The sequence below is a fragment of the Pezoporus wallicus genome, unplaced genomic scaffold, assembly GCF_028554395.1.
Source record: "Pezoporus wallicus isolate ANWC-B61680 ecotype Strahan unplaced genomic scaffold, APGP_CSIRO_Pwel_v1 contig_4722, whole genome shotgun sequence".
In the NCBI taxonomy this organism is placed as follows: domain Eukaryota; kingdom Metazoa; phylum Chordata; class Aves; order Psittaciformes; family Psittacidae; genus Pezoporus; species Pezoporus wallicus.
Genome location: NW_026641840.1, coordinates 7,126,487 through 7,144,815, shown reverse-complemented (window position 1 = coordinate 7,144,815; position 18,329 = coordinate 7,126,487). Strand labels below are relative to the sequence as shown.

The window sequence follows — 18,329 nt, the reverse complement described above, 5'->3', positions numbered from 1 at the left end:
GCTCTGATTCAAAATGTCTCTGCTGAGCAACTACTCTGTGTTGGTGACCAGCAGCAACCACAGCGTATGCAAGTTCAACATCCTCAAAGAAATTTAAATGGCTGCAAAAAGGAATCTCTGTGGTAGTGCTTAGTTTCAAAGAGGGTATTATGTTAAAATGATGAAGTTTAAAGACATATTAAAACTATCAACCAAAAGGAGAATGTTTTCAGATAGAAAGAAGATTGTTTAACATTGTAGGTTCAGAGTAAATGTATACTACATAAAAATATATTAAATAAAAAATACAAATATATATTTAATATATTAAAGGGGGGATACATTTCATATACTGTAATACTTTTATCCAAAAACTTCATGCACTCCCTTGCATAATACATGCTCTTAAAGGGATTACATACAATGGAGTAAAACAGGTTGTTGACTCACAGGTTAATTAGTAAGTAATAAAAGGCAGCCACAAATGGTCAGGTTGTCACAATGGGGAGCTATCCCAGGGAAGTTCCCCAAGAATCTGTGTCAGAATATGTGCTGCCAAATATACATAGTGATCTGAGGGAATGGACGAACAGTGGGATGAAAAAGACTGTTGATAAGAAAGTATTAAAACAAAAAAATTGACAGTGAAATATAGAAGCATTTCATTATATTGACTGACTAAACCATATGTCAGATAAGATTCAATTGTAAGGTGCATGGGGAAATACCCATTCAAAAAATCAAATCAGTCTTTTAGATCTGTTCTGGATAGAGATCTTGGAGCTACTGTGGATATCTCTATTAAAATGACAGCTCAATAATGTTTTGGGAATAAAACCCCACAAATACAACATTGATAGCAACAGACAAGAAACCTTGTAATAACTCACAAGGAACATGAACAAGGCACAATTAGAAAAAAAAGAAACAAAACCTGTGTACGCCTTGCTAGGAAGTGACAAAGAGCTCAAAGATCCATTCTAATATAGCTGATGGAAAGCTGCAATTTTCCCTCCTCTGATGAGCTATCCAGACTTACATTCAGGATGTTCAAATAAAGCCCAAAAAGGTTTCCCTCAGACATTATTTTCTACCAGAATCATTCTGGTATCAGTTAGAGTGTCATCTGTGTAAAGAAGAGATGAACAGCTGCATCACTGAGAAATATGCTGCTGGAAGAGACAGGCTGGGAGGGTGGAATATTCCTTTGAAGCAACCGAAGTTTCCCAGTTACCTTAGCTCCGAATCATTAGCTCAGGAAGGTGACAACATCAGGATATCTGAGTACTTTTTGCTTCAGGCAAAGAAGGAAGGAGTGAAATTGACAGTGAACCCAAGATAGTCTGAGCAGAAAGTTTGGTTTCTGTTCTTTTCTGTCCCAAGTAAATCTATTGACTAGTGTAATTATTCTTCAAGGAGAGAATAATTTATTTATGACATCATGCAAGCCAACTGTCAGAGTGCTTAACAGATGTGGAAGATGAAGAGCTGAGACTTCAGACAGCAGTAACAGCAGCTTCACAGAAACATAGTTTCCTGATACAACAAATGTGTTCCAATTGCTACCTTACAAAATATAGTGGTCAAGTTTCTGGTTTATTGTTCTCTTATAAAAGAGGAGAAACTCTGCCAACTTTGTATTCTGCCCATGCTCCAGAATATTTAAATACTAATGTGACTCTGTATGTGTCTTCTGTTTGGCGATGCTTAAGTTGGGTTCCCAAACTCAATAATGAAGCCTTAATGCCTATCACCCTGTTTGGGATGGATGGAAAACAAAAAAGTTAATTTATTTGTTGACCTTTTATGATCATGAATAAAAGCAAAAGGATTTTGATTGAGCTTTTGAGAGCTAGTAAGATTTCCTGCTGGAGTAGTGATTATTTCCTGTCTCCTTAAGTGCTGTCAATAACAAAGATTCTGTTAAACATTGCCAACACCACAGAAAGATCTAAGTGTAGGACTATGAACTGACAGCGGTTTTTCAACCACAAGAAATTTCATGCACTAGTTAAAATACTGGATGTTCCGTGACATAAATTCAGATATCCTGACAGTCTGAAATTCCTCTGCTTTCCAGATCCAGAGCCATGGATGCTGAAGTGACTATTTTGGACTTCATTCATTCATAAAGGCTGTGGAGGACACTGAGGCTTGTAATAGACCTCCATCTTGTGGAAAACATTGCTCAGGTAGAGCCCCAGCCCTCTGTATTGTCAGGCAGCCTGTTCTATCACACAGAGAAGGAAGCGATTCTACTTCTGGATGCAAGACAGCAGAAGAAAAGCATAACAAGTCATTTCAGACCAGAAATCTTAAACTGTGAGTTAACCCTTACAAGTAAAAAGATCCAATTTGAACTGGGCATTCTGGATTGATGCTTTCCAAACCTTTCATTTGCACCTGTCTCAATTAAGGAATGTGCTACCTGCTGAGAGTGACTGTATGTTGATCTCATATTCTGTACCAACAACAGCTGGTATCCCCCAGATACTCTTGGTAAGTCCTAAGGTGCTGCATTAATTAGATGAACTATTCTTCAAATGCGGAAGTATGCAAAATGTCCATCAACAGATGAGGTATAACCTTCACTATTCTGATACAAACCAATAGAGCCTCCCTTCAACTGATTTTGGAAGCTTTTAGACATTAAAAGGGACAAATTTAAAGGAATCGGGATCTTACACAGCAGCAGAGCAAATATTAACTGGGCCTGAACATTCTTATTTTAGGATTTTGCCCTCAGAGGTTCCAGGTTTTTAACACAAGGAAGCATGAGGCTGCAGTATGTACTATCTTAGCTTAGCCCTCTCTTATGGAATGGCACATGAGAGACAACCTTCAGAGCACCAATAAGATCGTGTAAAGAAACTATAAAGAAAAGCTGCAGGGAGCAAAGAGGAAGGTACCAGGTAATATAACATGCTGAATGCTATATTTATATATGTATGAAATTTAAGACTACCCAAAGCCATGCAATTATGAAAGACTAAGTGGCTGATCTTCACCACTTTTCTGGAAATATGAGGATGTGTAACGTAATTCTATTTCCAAGGGAAAGGCAGCAAGTACTGCATTTCCCATCATTCCTCTTGGTAACTGTTATAGAGACCACAGGTCTACCCAGGTGTACAATGTGAAGCAAAACCCAGCAAAGGAATCTCTAGGTCTTCCATTGCCTGTAGGTACAATAAAATGGGATTATGAATTTTTGCATTCAAGTACATTAGTCAAAATACTCAGTATTCTCAGATGTGGCAAAGAAGCAGCAGTAGCCAAGGTCAATATATGCGTGAAACAGGCAATTCAGCAACTATTATTTCATTATTAAGCACCGGCAAAGTCTAATGCTACCAAGGAGTCCACCTCTAGGAAGGAATATTTAGTACAATGTCCTAATGGGGCCATTTACTGCAAAAGAGGTAGGTGCAGCTTTGGTATTCTGTTAAATTGAGGTTTCTAAGGAAATGCTCCTGTGCCTCTGTGATCTTAACAGAGGTGTTTCCACCTGAATTTTTAAAATTGGATGCTTTGCTCTAGAAAACAAGAAGCTGACTAACACTGATCACAGAATTGCTCTCTGTAGTACTATCAGCACATGTCCAGGGGACACAAACAGAAAAAGATTTGAGGCAGACCATATAGAAAAGTCAAGAAAGAAAAGATTTGAACCCACACTTCCTTGGCTTTTAAAGGTTTTCATCACTAAAAGAGGGAACTTTCTTCAAAGCAAGTAAGCCTTTAAAAAGATGAGTCAAAGACAAGCCTATTATGCACTCTTAACAATACTTTGAAGTAGTCTTCTCAGAAAGCTAAAGGGACGAGCCCTCGAAGAACATTTAGTAATCCTCCTGAGATTTAACTTTTTTGTTCCACCAAGAAATCAAGCTTCTCTTCTGTGCAGTTTTGCACTGCTCCTTCTACAGATGTGCAAGCTGTAGCACTTGCATGATGCAAAAGCTTCAAGAGGACACTGGTCCTGGGTATACCAAGAGGCTCATACAGTACCAAGATTTGAAATCTGAGATTAGTATAGCCTGAAAGCTGCTCCCCCATTACAGTGAGTATCTAAAAGACCATCTAAAACAGCTCAATCTGATCAGGTCTAACTGGGGATACTAAAGAAGTGACAAAAGAAAACCAATTTTCTATGTCTTTAAATCCAGCAGAGGAATCTCTCACAGTGGAAAAGTCTGACAGCAGAAAAGCCAACTGCTTTTGTGCTGCTATGCTCTGCTACTGGAAGTTCAACCTTCCTTACTGCAACCTATTTTAGGCTGTATCTTTATACCTTTTAAGGTTTTATTTTGTGTCTGAGACACAATGTCCCAGGCTTCAATCCAATAAAAAGTGATGTAGTAAAACTAATAAACTATCTAACCTTCCTCCCCGTCTCAAGTTGCTACACATTCCAAACTTTGGAGCTGCAATCAATCAGATTGAAAGTATTCCGCTGTTAGTGACTAGGGTTATCAGCAATGCATATAGTTTCCTGGCATCTGTGATTTAATTCTAATTACTTATTATCCTCGGTGTATGTTTAATAAAGAGCTGTTGGTGCTTTGTAGAAAAGGTCAAAACATTCTAATAATTGCCACTTCTGCATACACATAGCAATCCCAACATTTATTTTTCCTTGGCTTTCTATTTGCTTAGAAATTGCTGCCTAATTGTTACCTGTTTGCACACATCTCAACAGAGTCACTTTGTATCACGTGTATCTCTTGAGATAGCGTGTGCCAAACCATTATCTTCAACTAACAAGACAAATGTTACATTGATACTATAGACAGAACTTGGGGTATTGAGGATATTTCCATAAATGCCTGGGTAGACTGTTACCTGTGCTGCGAGTGACAGAATGGCAACGTTATAATCAGAGGGATCGCAACTTCTTGTTTGCACGTTCTTGCCTAACACCTGGCCAGCGAACAGTGACATTTGGTTAGTTCTTGACAAAGAAAGCTTGACTTATGAAAGCAGTGGCTGACTCAAATTGCTGATTCCTCCTGAGAATACAGGCTTTCAGCTGTGGTGAAAATGTGTTGAAATAAAGTATTGATGATGGGGATACTGAAAAGGTCATCTCACTCCCAGAGAACTGTCTGTGTGTCTGCCTTAGTGAAATTAATTCAATTGCCTTCCCTTTGGGACTGATGCAGCCCACCAACGTGAGTTTGAACAGCAAGGTAGGAAAGATTACACTGTGTGAGCACTGAATATTTCAGCACTGAGAGACAGAGGGGAGAAAAGTGCCTCGTTCTGCCCTTAGTCCATGGCAAAACAGAACGGTTTGTTCTCATTTAAGAGCAATTTATTGCCTCAGACCTAAGTCCGCTGAGCTTCCCAGTCTGCAAGGTTGCTCTTCAAACTGCAAGCTTCTACAGGCAGTTAGCTTATGCACAGGAAGAGCACCACAGTTATTAACATGGGAGGGAGGGGGTGTAAGGGCTTCATAAACATTCTTTGCAATGCGAAATATTTTCATCACAGACTATTCTAATGTACACAAATGAAGTGGAAGAACTGAGGTCTGGATCGAGGCCCATTTCTACATATAAAGAATCTGACATATAAACAGGTTACTGTGGAGTGGCAGATTACAATGAGTCCTATCAGCCCATGGGAAATCACAAGGGTCATGCACAGAAGCAGATGCAGGGCCAGAGAAACTGCATTTTAAGCACCATGCCTGACTTCACATGTTATCTTAGCCAATCACAGAAATGGCCACTAATGTTCCACCTGTGTGTTCGGAATATTCACACTTCATATTCTTTTGCTTTTTGTTACGATGCTTATTTAGACTAATATTGCTTTGGGTCAAGGTTTAACTTCCACTGATACAATGTCCAAGACAATATTTGACCAGCACTGTCAGAGATACTAGACATTACTGTAATGCGACTCATAACAATACCCCAACTTCTTTAGATACTGACCTTCACAGGATTCTCCACTTGGTGAAAACATCCCATTGTCATGGTAGCCATCTCTGCATTCACAGTGGTACCAACCAGGCAGGTTAATGCAGTTAGCACGACTGTCACACTGAACAAAGCCATCTGAGCATTCATCAATGTCTGTTTAATAAGAACAACAAAAAAGGAGAAAATTCACACAGAGGAAATTGCTATATTCACCTGATGGAAGAACAATGTCTCTGGTATTTCTGGGTTTCACAGAATACCAACACTTGAATTTCCAGAATTATTTGCAGTAAGGTTTTGAATCATTTCCATAAAAAAACTTGGCTAATAGTGTAGGCCCTGCCAACAGTGGAGGTTCTGCTAATCCCCATTTACTGTTTACATATTAGCAACTCATTTTGCCACAATACATCATAGGTAATCTGACATCTGTGAAAATTGCCCACAGTGTGAAGAAAGGAATTGGATCCCAGTTCAAATAACAAGATGTTAACCCTCTGAGAGGTGCAGGCAGCGCAGCCTGATAAACAAACATCGCTTCTAAGGGCATATCACAACATTAAACACGCTGGTCCGTCCTTATGTTTTTGGTGACACCAACTTTAGATTAGTAGGGCTTTCTTCTCTTGTGGAGTTCCTGTTGACCTACACCAGTGCCTCTGACTCTCAACATAACTGACTGCAGTCTTCTTTTACTATCTAAGAGAAAAGCTGGGATTCCAAACAAATGCTTAGACCCTGAAGATTACATACAAGATGCCTCTAGATCCAAAATCCACCAAAGCACATCCTGCTGACACCTGAATTTATGGACTTAGCAGAGATGCAGAGAACTCTGGGACATGTTCATTTCCAGTGGCTTCAGTTATGCAGTAAGCCATGTTAAGGAACAGGTGTGAGTATGAGTGTTTTTAAAAGTTAGGGAATGTGAGGAGTAATGGAGTCAAACAGGAATAAAACTGTGTCCTCCTTTACCAGATTCATCTCACTGTCATTTTGTTTTATACCAGTGGTAGCATACCTACTTGAGCAGCGAGCTGACCAAGAGGTGCTTATAAAACTAGCACAGAGGGATCCACAACACATGCAAACTGCCTTCAGAAACAACAAGCTCTAAACCCTCCCACCATGAGTCTGAATAATGAATAAACCCTCAGGGTACTGACCATTCTGTCCAAAGTAGGGATATAACCCTTCTTTAAAAGGTTGAATCTTTGAAAACAGGTGGAAACTTTGAAGCTAAGAACAAATTAAGCCTCAAACTCTTAAAAGTACCTCAGCAGTTGATCTAATATCCTCCGGGAAGCAGATATGAAGGAGAGGGAGGTGTGATGTGACTACTGAGATATATGTAAAGTATGTCAAAATTCTGCCCACAGTACTTGTTAGCACCCATTTATGTCATCTGTTATTTTTGCAAGAGAAAGTGTAAACTGGCTAAGAAAATAATTTGTGAGCTGCAATAAGGTAACAAAACCCTTTTCCGAGGATACTAATGTCTGCATAGATAAAGGTATACTCACTCCAGTCCCTTATGAAGCCTATTCAAACACAAATTTAAACGAAAAAACATTGAAGCCTTCTTTATCCGTCATAACCACTTTTATCCACATTTGATGGTAAGAAAATTATTAGCTATGTGGGGGACACCTACACACATCTATAAGGTATCACTCAGTCACCCACATTTGGTTTTGAGTTGCATTTTTCGTATACATGTCAGGGGTAGGTGGTATGTGCTCTGGGTATTTTGTTTACATGCCAAATACCATCTCCCTGGAATTTCTTTAGAATAACTGTACAACCATTTCATGAGTGTATTGGTTTCTAAAAGCTTTACAGATACTTGATGAAATTTCATTAGAAAATTTGATCATTACATCTCAGTCTAATTTTATATCAACAGCATCTCTAAGTAGGTGCACCTGGTCTACACTACCAATATTCTCAATGATGAAATTTGCTACTACTCCTGCTGGAATATTGCACCAACCACATACTTTGCCACTTTCTGTACTGCAAATTAAGTCATCCCTACTGGTTGAAAACAGAGAATTTTCAACTCCACTATGAATTCCAGGATAATCATCTAAGTAGTCCTGCTGCAGGACTGAGAAATGCCAAACCTTTACAAACCTTCTGCTGTTCAGTGTGTCTTTCTCTAAATCAGTATAAACTCTGGCCTTTTTCTTGTGAGCAGCCAGGAGCCAGTGGGACCTCAGAAGTGCTTGAGAGATCAGAGGAAGATCAATGAAAATTATGTTACTGTAGTGAGAAAAGGTTGGTTTGCAGTCTGTGCTTTATCTACTGCTATTCGCAAATTACTTAAGAAAAAGGATGGGAAAAGAAGAAAGGACTAAGATCCAGGCGTTCCCTTACCACTAGGGAATATGCTGCCTGGGAGACAGCTTGCCTGGCAGAACAGAATCTAGGTGACCGTGCTAAATGCTTGGGATCACCTGGTCAGCAAAAGGTAGCTTGTTAGGTTCGCCAAAGATACAAGTCCAGAAAATCAATGAAGCATGTAAACTCAGAGATTGAAAGGGAAGAGCTGTCGTTCAGACTTGATATGAATCTCCATACAGCCTACTTAATAACATGCATTAAGACACTGGATGGCACATACTTCTTCCATGGGAAAGTGGAATGCATTTATTGGTGAAGAAAAGAGTGGTCAAAGTAACAGATATGAGTTAAAGAAAGCCTGTGTTCCTCTCTTCAGAATGTTTCTGAATCTGTAAGCCTTTTAATTATAAGCGCAGTATTGCAGGCACAGGCTGAATGCGTTCTGATGAACTCCCATAGTGATTATTCAGGGAAAATAAGCCTTGAATTTCACATCAGTATCGGTAAACTGACAACAAAAGAGGCTTTTCTTGCATTTATTTGCAAACTAGCTGACAAACCTAGATCACAAGAAATATTACTTGGGATGAAACGCTTTTACAGATGCCAATAAACAAAGAAATACATTCTTCTGGTTTTGTTATGGCTGCACGCAAAGTTGAGTGGAGTTATACAAGAAAGCCTACCATAACAAGCATGGGTGGAAGCATGCTGCTGGTCTTGAAGAAACACACTATACTTGACAGATAGTTTGCCTGAAAGCACTGCATTGGAACCATTGCGGCATTGATGCTGAATAACCCATTTCTCCTCACATGATTTTGCAGCAAACAAAAGAAATCCAAAACAATTCCCATCACCACCTACATTTTAGGCAAGCGACAATTTATAGCATGTGCTAGTGGGTTTCAGAATATAGACAGATGTTCCTTACGCACAGAATTCTGTTTTAAATCTCCCAGCTAATGCCGATTATTAATTCTAGCACAGCCTTGCTCTGTAATAGGACAAAATGTAACTGCGGCAACATTGTTAAACAGGAAAGCCCAGCGGAAATGTCTTGCAGAGCCAAAGCACTGATTTCATGGAAAATTTTCTTGACATTTGGATAAAAGGATTTCTATTTTCAAATGGGCATAGCATGGCTCAGGAAGTGCTGCAAAAGTATCTACAACTGAAATTATCTTATGAGTATGGGAAAAGCAGCCAGAAATAATTTTTCTCTGTCCTATGGTGAAACCTTCTCTGATGAATCATCTTGCAGCTGCTCAGTAAGAGGTGTGAGCTGACAAAAGAAGGAAAACTGATTGAAGTTTAGCTTGGCTAGTGGCTATGGTATATCAGTGGGCTATATGGAATATTAACAGCACTAATGAAGTCCTGTTTGATGCTGTACTAGAAAGGCATGAAAAACAAAATATTACTCTACAGAAGGATGTTACTTTATAATTTCACTTATGAAAAAAATTTAAGTACAAGAAAAGAAGGGACATATATTTTTCAGTAGCAGGTGATGACATTTTTAATGAAATAGACAAAACACATTCTAAGTATGCAAGTTCTGCTCATTAACTGGCTATAAGAAGCTGTGACAAAGTAGGGGAGAAGAAAAAAAACCATGGATGTGGCATTTTTTTTCTATTTTTCTCTTTCCTTTTCACCTAAAAAGCACAACTGCACATGGCAAATCTGAAACACTGATATGAGTCTCCAGGTTTGGAACAGAAAGTAATACCAAGACAGGCACTGGCAGGAACCTTCACCCCAAGGTGGAAAGCAGCTACAGAACTGCACCGAAGCACTTCAGCACCGCCTGCTCTGGCTGTGCTTCCACCCTATGGCATCTGCATGGCAGATGATTTGTGATTTTGGTGCTTGAAACACTGTGTCTGGAGAACATCCCCCCCGGCCCCATGAAACCGGTGAGCCCACAGAACACCAGGAACATGGGGACTCTATTTACCCTATGTAATTCATGGATGCATGGCAATACTGTACATTCCTTACTGCTGCAAAACAAGCGATTATTACACAGTTATGTGGCACATGATTTGATTTTCAAATATTCAGGTTTTCTCCTGTGCATTTTATTTACACTGAAATCAGTCAACCTGCTTATTTCCATATTTTGCTACTCATTTCCCACCAGAATAAAACTTTTTTGCTACCTGAAGCCCCATCTAACAGACACACAGTCACAGGCACTTTGAAAGTAAGTACTGTATACACTTAGCTCACCTTGCCATGAAACTATCTTGCTCTTCCAAATCACCTTCTTTATACCTCAGAATCATTCATTACCTGAACTGTGGCAACAGTTTTAGCTATTATACCCCTTGCTCTTGGGGAGACTGAGAAAAGTCTGCTCCCTGAAGAGTAAAATAAGATCATTAGCAAATTATCCACTGGCACAGTAAGAAAAAAGGAAAGCCAGCTGTCAGATGAATATTATTAAAGAATTTCTGTATTATAAGAGCTTTTGAAGATTGAAAGTGGTATAAAATTGCCAATTTGAAAGATAGCAGCACTCTTTCATCCAGCAATAGGACCAAGCTCTCTCTAATGTGGTCAAGCTGCACTCAACAAATAACCATGGCGTGGGGGAAAAGAGGGGGTGTGTGTTCTATCATTTTACATTACTCACTTCATGATAGAAATATTAAGCATTAAATCCCCCTCTCAGAAAAGGCTGTATGCCACTATCAAGCACAAAGTTACAGAGACACAGAGCTCAACTTTTTCTTTCATAAACTGCTTGATCCAGGCCAATACAAACCAAAGCCCCAGTAGCCCTTTCCTGTCAAGAAGGCAACACCACAGACTGGCAGCTGTGAATGCTTAGAGTTTAATTATTTCCATCATGGAAGTTTTTCTGGGACAGTATAATACACGGCATTCAGCTAAGACTGCCAATTAATGCAGACTCCCAAATGCAATAGTCTGTCCCAGTGCTAATTGGGTTATTATCACTGGATAGAGTTATAAAGATTAATGAGCAGCCAGCAACCTCCATAATATTCAATCACTACTCGCTAAATTTTAGATCTCATTTCAAAGGCAACAGCCTTTCCAGCCTAACGCTAACCTCCAAAGCCACCTACATCACAGCCCTATCTACAGTATAAATAAAGGGCAAACACTTAAAGAAAAAAAAAATAGAAATAGATCATTGAAGAAGTGCTTAGGAGACTGAGGCTGTTTAAAAAGATAAACGTGTTTTTTTCATGGGTACATCTGGAACAGTCAGACTGAATGTCTTTGCAAATGTCATGTTTTCAAGGATGTTATGTCTGGCTTGGATATAAAAGACCTTGTCCTAACTATTCAGACTTATGCTCAGATAATGCCCAGTAGGATTAAGATGATGTCTGGGTTACCTGATTTTACTAACTACATATGCAATGGGGAAAAGGCCTTATTCAGTAGGACAAAATGAAAGTTCACTGTACTGTATAATGTATCTGCTGTCAAAACTCAATTTTCTGGAGTGGCTTTGAAAAGGGTTCATTATCTCTACTGCAAGTTCTAGAGTCCCATCTCTCACATTTAACAAAAGTGTTTGTGTTGGTTTCCATGTGACAGCACATTTCTAATATGATGATACTTGAAAAGACCCTGCTGTTCAATCAGACCTTTGATTTGAGATCTTATGCAAAAACAGGTATGTAAGAGCCTGAAACTAGTTCAATATGCTGGAGCTATCTTGTTGCTAATACAGAGTATCAGCTTTTGGGATTTCAATCCCACTACATTTGCATATAGCACATGTATATAAATATCATACAGCAAAATAACAAAACCAAGAATACAGAAGCTGAGACTGCTGAAATGATCCAGAAAGATATCAGTTATGCCAGAGAACTGAAGTTGTTTGGAATGTCCTTTAAATCTGCTTTATAAATTCTGATCAGCTCCTTTTTTCTAGACGCTGTCGCCAATTCCCAAAGGAACTTTCTTCCTTGGTCAATAAAAGTCCTAGAGCCTGATTTTGCTTACAATCTCACTATGATTTGTTCAGCTCCCAGTAACTCTTCAAAAATATGGTATTATATTGTGAGTACTAGGACATGCTTTTCACTGTACAGGTTCTCTCATCAAAGTCCCCTTTTAACTATAGAATATCCTTGATTTTAAGTGCGTCTGCATCCCAACGTTTCATTCAGTTACAAGCTTAAATCATGAAGGCCCAGACTACAGCTGGTATGTGGAGCACAGCAAAGAGAAGAGTCACCCACAGTTTTACCCTAGCATAACACAGTTCTGTGAGCAAAAGGACTTCCTCTACACAGCAATTAGAAACATCAGTTACCTTAGATAGACCCTTCAGAGAGGAGTGAAGACCATAGCCTTTCCCCTCCCTACTCTCCTGGATAATTAATTAGGCCTGTGTTGGGAAAAAAATATATTTTAAATGCCTTTGGAGCTGCTGTTTCTATGTCTAAATAGATCCAGTAGAAATTCTGGCTGAGTCACCTTTTAACCATAATCTGGCTCAAACTGCAGGAAACCAGAGCTGGGGCTATAAATGTCGTGTTAAAAATCACTTCAACAGGTTGAGTCAGTGCTGGAAATACGCTCTTTGCTAAAAATTGCCAACTGTCAGCTGGCATGAAAAAATAACTATTGTTAAAACAGGCTTCTCTTTTTTTTTTTTTTTTAATCCTAGCAAGACCATGATTGCAATTTTTAAAGTACCCTGTCCATGGAAAACCAATTTAGTTCTATTAATGAAAAGGAAGCAGAAAGTGATTGAGGATGTAATACAGAATTATAGTTCATTAATTCCTCAAGTATGTAATTTTCCAGACTCCTGATCCCCCATTGATTTCTTCACACCCCCATAGGTCCTGCTAAATGCCAGCAAAAAGAAATTCAGTCGTGTTGTTATTTCATGTGTGGCAGTAGCGGCACTCCAAAATTAGATAAAAACGTTATGAAAAGGAATTTTCCACTGACTGCTTCACCATGCAGCCCTGTTAATAATTCTTTGTTGTCAAAAATTGATCAATCACAGACCCCATCTATAACTGAAACTATGACAGTCTCTCATTACACACCCAATATCATCAAAGGATGTGGTATTTGTAACAGTTGAAGACGGTAATTCAGAACATCTAATTAGCCATGGTGATCTAGGCGCATCCATGAACAGTGTTAAAAAATAGAATATAATTTTCAACCAGATTTTGTCAAAACCATTGTACCAATCCCTATTTGAAAGAATAATTGAGATGTATTGGGCCTGTATTTCTAGTCATTGACAAAGATGTGGTTTTGCTTTCACTTTGCTCATCATTCTCAGTACAGTGCCTCATCCTAATTGTAACACATGCTTCTGTTTCCCTGTTACTCGTATGTTGATAAAGAAGTAATGATTTTCTTCCAGATAGCAAAAGAAATTTTATACCTTGAAATACACTAACAAATCCATTTTAGATACCTACTACTGTTTGAAAATTACATAGCTCCATTTGCACATGTTAGAAAAATAGGACTAACTAGTGCTACTCACTAAAGGTCTCTGTAAGAATAGCCAAGTCCTAAACAAAAGAGAACAAATTTGTCTGAAAAGAGAAGAGCCAGTTTGGCCAGTTGTTCTCTCTTTTCTAATGGTTGGGAAGGAAGGCTTCACTTGCCTTATACTGACCAAAGATCTTGAGTTTTCTCAAGTAAGAGTCAAGTCGGTCGTAACCATGAATTATGTTTTCTACATATATGAATCAGTGATGCAACTAGCACATTCTCAGCTTAGTTTGGGTTCAGCTTTGCAAAAAGCTGCTTCAGATCAGCTCTGGTATCAACTACAGCAAATTTCTAAGGATTTAGTTCAGAAGCCATTTAAGGAAAACAACCAGAAACACCCACAAAGCACCTCAATGCATATTATATACATGCTGAAGTTTAAAATATTCTTCCCCATATTTTCATACAGTGGCTTCTTACCACGACTCTCAGCCCATAGACCAATGACCATTAATTTACACTGCTGCTCCTGAAGTGTAAAATCATGTAGAGATTGTACCAAACTGCTGAAGCACAGAACATGAAAAAAACACTGTTCCTTTGCTTGGGCTATAAACATATCATTGGCATGTATCTGCAGAGACTGCAGACTCCTGCATGCTGACAGCAAAAGGAAGGACTCCATAGGGACATGGAGCTATGATTGGCAGTGTTATAGATTTTAATTCCACTAATAGTTGAACAGCTCGTAATTCATAAAAGAGAGAGCTTACAGTGAGTGATGAAGGTCATCTCTATCTCCCCTATATAACTGAAGGAAATTCTATTATAATGCTGCCCAACTGCACTATTCACATTCTATTTATAGCCCACTGTATTTTAAGAACCTAATTGAAATTTTAGTTTTCGTGTTTAGCAAAGGAAGTTCTTTCCCGTAGCAAATAACACTCAAGTAGTGGATGCATTTTGATGTTTTTAACAAAAAAAAAAAAAAAAATCCTGTCTCCTCAAAGCCTTTTTGTAGCTTTCTCTTTTCCCTGGTTTCTTTTTTGTGTTTTTGTTTTTATTTTTAAGCTGCTACGTATAGGATGTGACTTTGCAACAAGCTGAAGAAAATACAAAGAGAAAAAGATAAGTACTAGTATATGGCTCTTCAGCAGAGAAAAAAATCTTTTGTTATTTAAAACTGACAGGGACTCTGAAGGAGGAAAGAAGTGAGAAACTGTGTCAGGCAAGAAAAATGAAAGAAGAAAAAGATGCAGAATGTTGAAGTAGCAAAGCATCTTAATCAACCAAACAGAAAAGACGAGGTGAGTAGGATTCATGCCTAAATCCAGAATGTTCATCAAAATCAATATGGAAATTTTTTTCCGTAATTTCTGTCAAATATTTAGTTTGTGAATAAATATAAATTAAAATATAAAGCAAAGTAAAACATCCCAGGCTTCTGAAGTCACCAGCCCTTGTCTCAGTGCTCATTTTTGACCTTTTTTTACCGTATCTGAGAAAAATTCAGGTGATAACGGGATTAGAGTCACCTCCCTTCCAGACACTTGCAGCCAAGCAAAACTCATCCCATTCACAGGACCCTGGCTTTCCACTTGACTTGCTGCAGATCCCATAGACAACTTTTAAACTTTTTCTGCAATTTAATGAGCTAGCCATTTTAGAATACGGCCTTTTTGAAATTCAAACGAAAAGCATTTTCTCTGGTTTTATGAACTGATTGCCCTTCCCACTCAGAAAAAATATAAACTCCATGTCTTCTCTCAGCTATTGACATATTGAACAGAGGAGCAAGGTGAGCAGAAGTTAGATGGCCTGTACCTTATGGGGACTCCTGCCACTGACTTCTTATGCAAACCCTGTCACCTATTCAACTTTCCCCATGTGTTTTGACTTCCACATCTGTAAAGTAGGGAGGAAATGCTTCTACCAGGTCCTATTTTTTGTACACAAACAACTATGGGTAAAGAAATTTAGGTAACAATGCTGACTTGGCAAATACCCCAAGTGATGATGCCAAGGCATGGTTTGGGGAACAGTAACACACTGGGAATCAGGAACTAGAGAAGAGACCAACATCTTCTGGGGCGGGTGAGAAGAGCATTAAGCTGTAGAGATGGAGGCTGCACCCCTTGGCCTTTCTCTAGTACTTTATTTGGCAGCACAGACAGAACACAGAGGTCACAAGGAAACTCACTGATAGTAATTTGTCTCTAATCGTTTCAAACAGATCTCACAATGTAGACCACAACTGCTGCTTTTTAATAGTCTCCTGTGTAGTTCTACTGCACTCTAAGGATCTTTAATTTTTATGGATATCCGAAAGATGTAATTAACTTCATATATATTCAGAGAAAATATTTAAAGAGAGGAGCAAGAAACTGTTTTTTTATATCAGCACACTGAATTTCAGAATCTTACTTACAAACAGCTTACCTATGTCATATACGCCGTGTTTGCTCCCATGTCCTAGTTGTAAATGTCTGTTTTTCTGTAGGCTGAATTAACACTTAGAGCATTGTTAAAATAGAGCATTCCTTGCAGGAATGGCTCGTTGTCCAGGGGTTAGCTGAACACCTCCCTACTACAGTTTCTTAGACTGTCAATCATACGAAGTCTTGGCTATTACCTGGGCATAGTTAGCTGAAGTTTGCTGGCAGGACCTGTGGACCCATGGAGAGAGGAGTCCATGCTGGAGCAGGTTTGCTGCAGGACTTGTGACTCCATGGGTGACCCGCACTGGTGCAGTCTGTTCCTGAAGGGCTGCACCCCATGGAAGGGCCCCATGCTGGAGCAGTTCATGAAGAACTGCAGCCTGTGGGAAGGACTGACATTGGAGAAGTTCATGAAGGAACTTCCTGACAGACCCCACGCTGGAGCAGGGCAAGAGTGTGAGAAGTCCTCTCCTGAGGAATAAGGAGCGGCAGCGACAGCATGGGATGAATTGACCACAACCCCCATTCCCCTTCCCCCTGTGCCACTGAGGAAGAGGAGGCAGAAAAATCAGAAGTAAAGATGGGCCTGGGAAGAAGGCAATGGTGGGGAGAAAGTGTTTTAAAATTTAGTTTTTAGTTCTCATTACCCTACTCTGATTTAATTGGTAATAAATTAAACTAATTTCCCAAACTGATTGTGTTTTACCCATGACAGTAAATGCTGAGTGATCCTTCCCTCTCTGTCTCTCCACCCATGAGACTGTTGTTATGTTTTCTCTCCCTCGTCCAGCTGAGAAGGGCAGTGATAGAGTGGCTTTCATGGGGACCTCGCATCCAGCCAGGGTTAACATACCACACATGTGGTGGCAGCCTGGACAACCTGCAGTTGTAACCTATTTCCTACCAGATTACTCCGCAGACTCTACATAAGGTCTGTAGTTAACAGCTTTACCAGCTGAGTAAGACCCTCATCAAATCTGTGTTGCTCCTCCTGTTCATTCATGAGCTTTCATCTTGCATCTGGATAAATTGTCCCCTTCCTTCAACCTTCACCTCTTTCTTTGAGCATATTTGTTTTAGACAGAGTGCAGGACATGCCCTTTGCCACCTACAGTCCCTGGGAGCAAAGCTGCTGCTGCATCATGCATTCCACACACTGCTCTCTCTCCTACCTCCAGAGGACTTTGGCATCAAAGGAAATGGCAGTTAAGAGAGGTACGGTCAGAAGAGTTAAAATCTTTGCCTTGAGTTAGCTTCTGACAGTGTTTGTTTCTGCCTATGTTCATAAGCACAACTGAAGCCCAATTTAAAAAGTGGAGATTGCAGTATTTGCCTCTTTATTGTTCATTGTTCCTTAAGACGTTATATCAAACGCTTTACAGTGATTTTAGACTTGGGCAAAGCCAACATATCATTCATTAATCCATTTAAATATCTTGATGCACAATAGATGATGCACTTTCAAGTGCATCACACTTGAGATCTTTTCTGGGTCTAAAGCCTCTTTTGCCATCAATCCTATCTTGACTTTTTTCAAACCACTGTGTGCCTATTATTTCTAACAGTACAAACACCAGTAGCAAGTTGGTTTACTTTTACAGATGTTGGACTGGAAAGCTCTTCACCTATACTACTAATTAGATATGGGGGAGGCAGATGATCTCTAAAAAAAAGCTATGAACACATTGCACGTTACAGTTACTTCAGCTAGACTCAAACTTCATGGAATTCCTGCTCACCCAAGGCCTGACTTCAGAAATATGTGTAAGAGTGAGCTTGCCTTGTGGTCCTTTTATTCCTTCGGATTGGTCAAAGGTATCGAAATAGTCCTGACCACCAATGGTAAAGAATCATTTTTGCATCAGCACAAATGGGTATTTTAGAATGACTCATTACAACTTGTTCTTATCATTCCCTAGTAGAAATAAACAAGAGAAACTAGATCAAATGCGAAGGAAACTCATCAAAAGCCCATAGCTGTGTATATGATGAGAACTATATCAATTTTTATCAGTTGAATACAAGGGCCAGTTTTAGTTGAAAGCATATCACATTTGTTTAGAAACCAAAACAGATGAGAAGTATGGCAAATAAGATGACCACTAATTGTGAATTGCAGAAAAGTGGCTGAAACCCAATAATACTTTATATATTTAATAAAATACCTTTG

The 18,329-nt window shown here is 39.2% G+C and overlaps 1 protein-coding gene across 1 annotated transcript in view; it reads right to left on the bottom strand.

Moving 5' to 3' along the window:
- Positions 1-18,329, bottom strand: part of NELL2 (neural EGFL like 2) — a 154,413-nt gene that overhangs the window by 12,419 nt on the left and 123,665 nt on the right. The window contains exon 16 of the mRNA XM_057425527.1: positions 5,922-6,062. Within this exon, the coding sequence (XP_057281510.1) occupies positions 5,922-6,062 (141 nt within the window). The remainder of the gene's footprint in view (positions 1-5,921; positions 6,063-18,329) is intronic.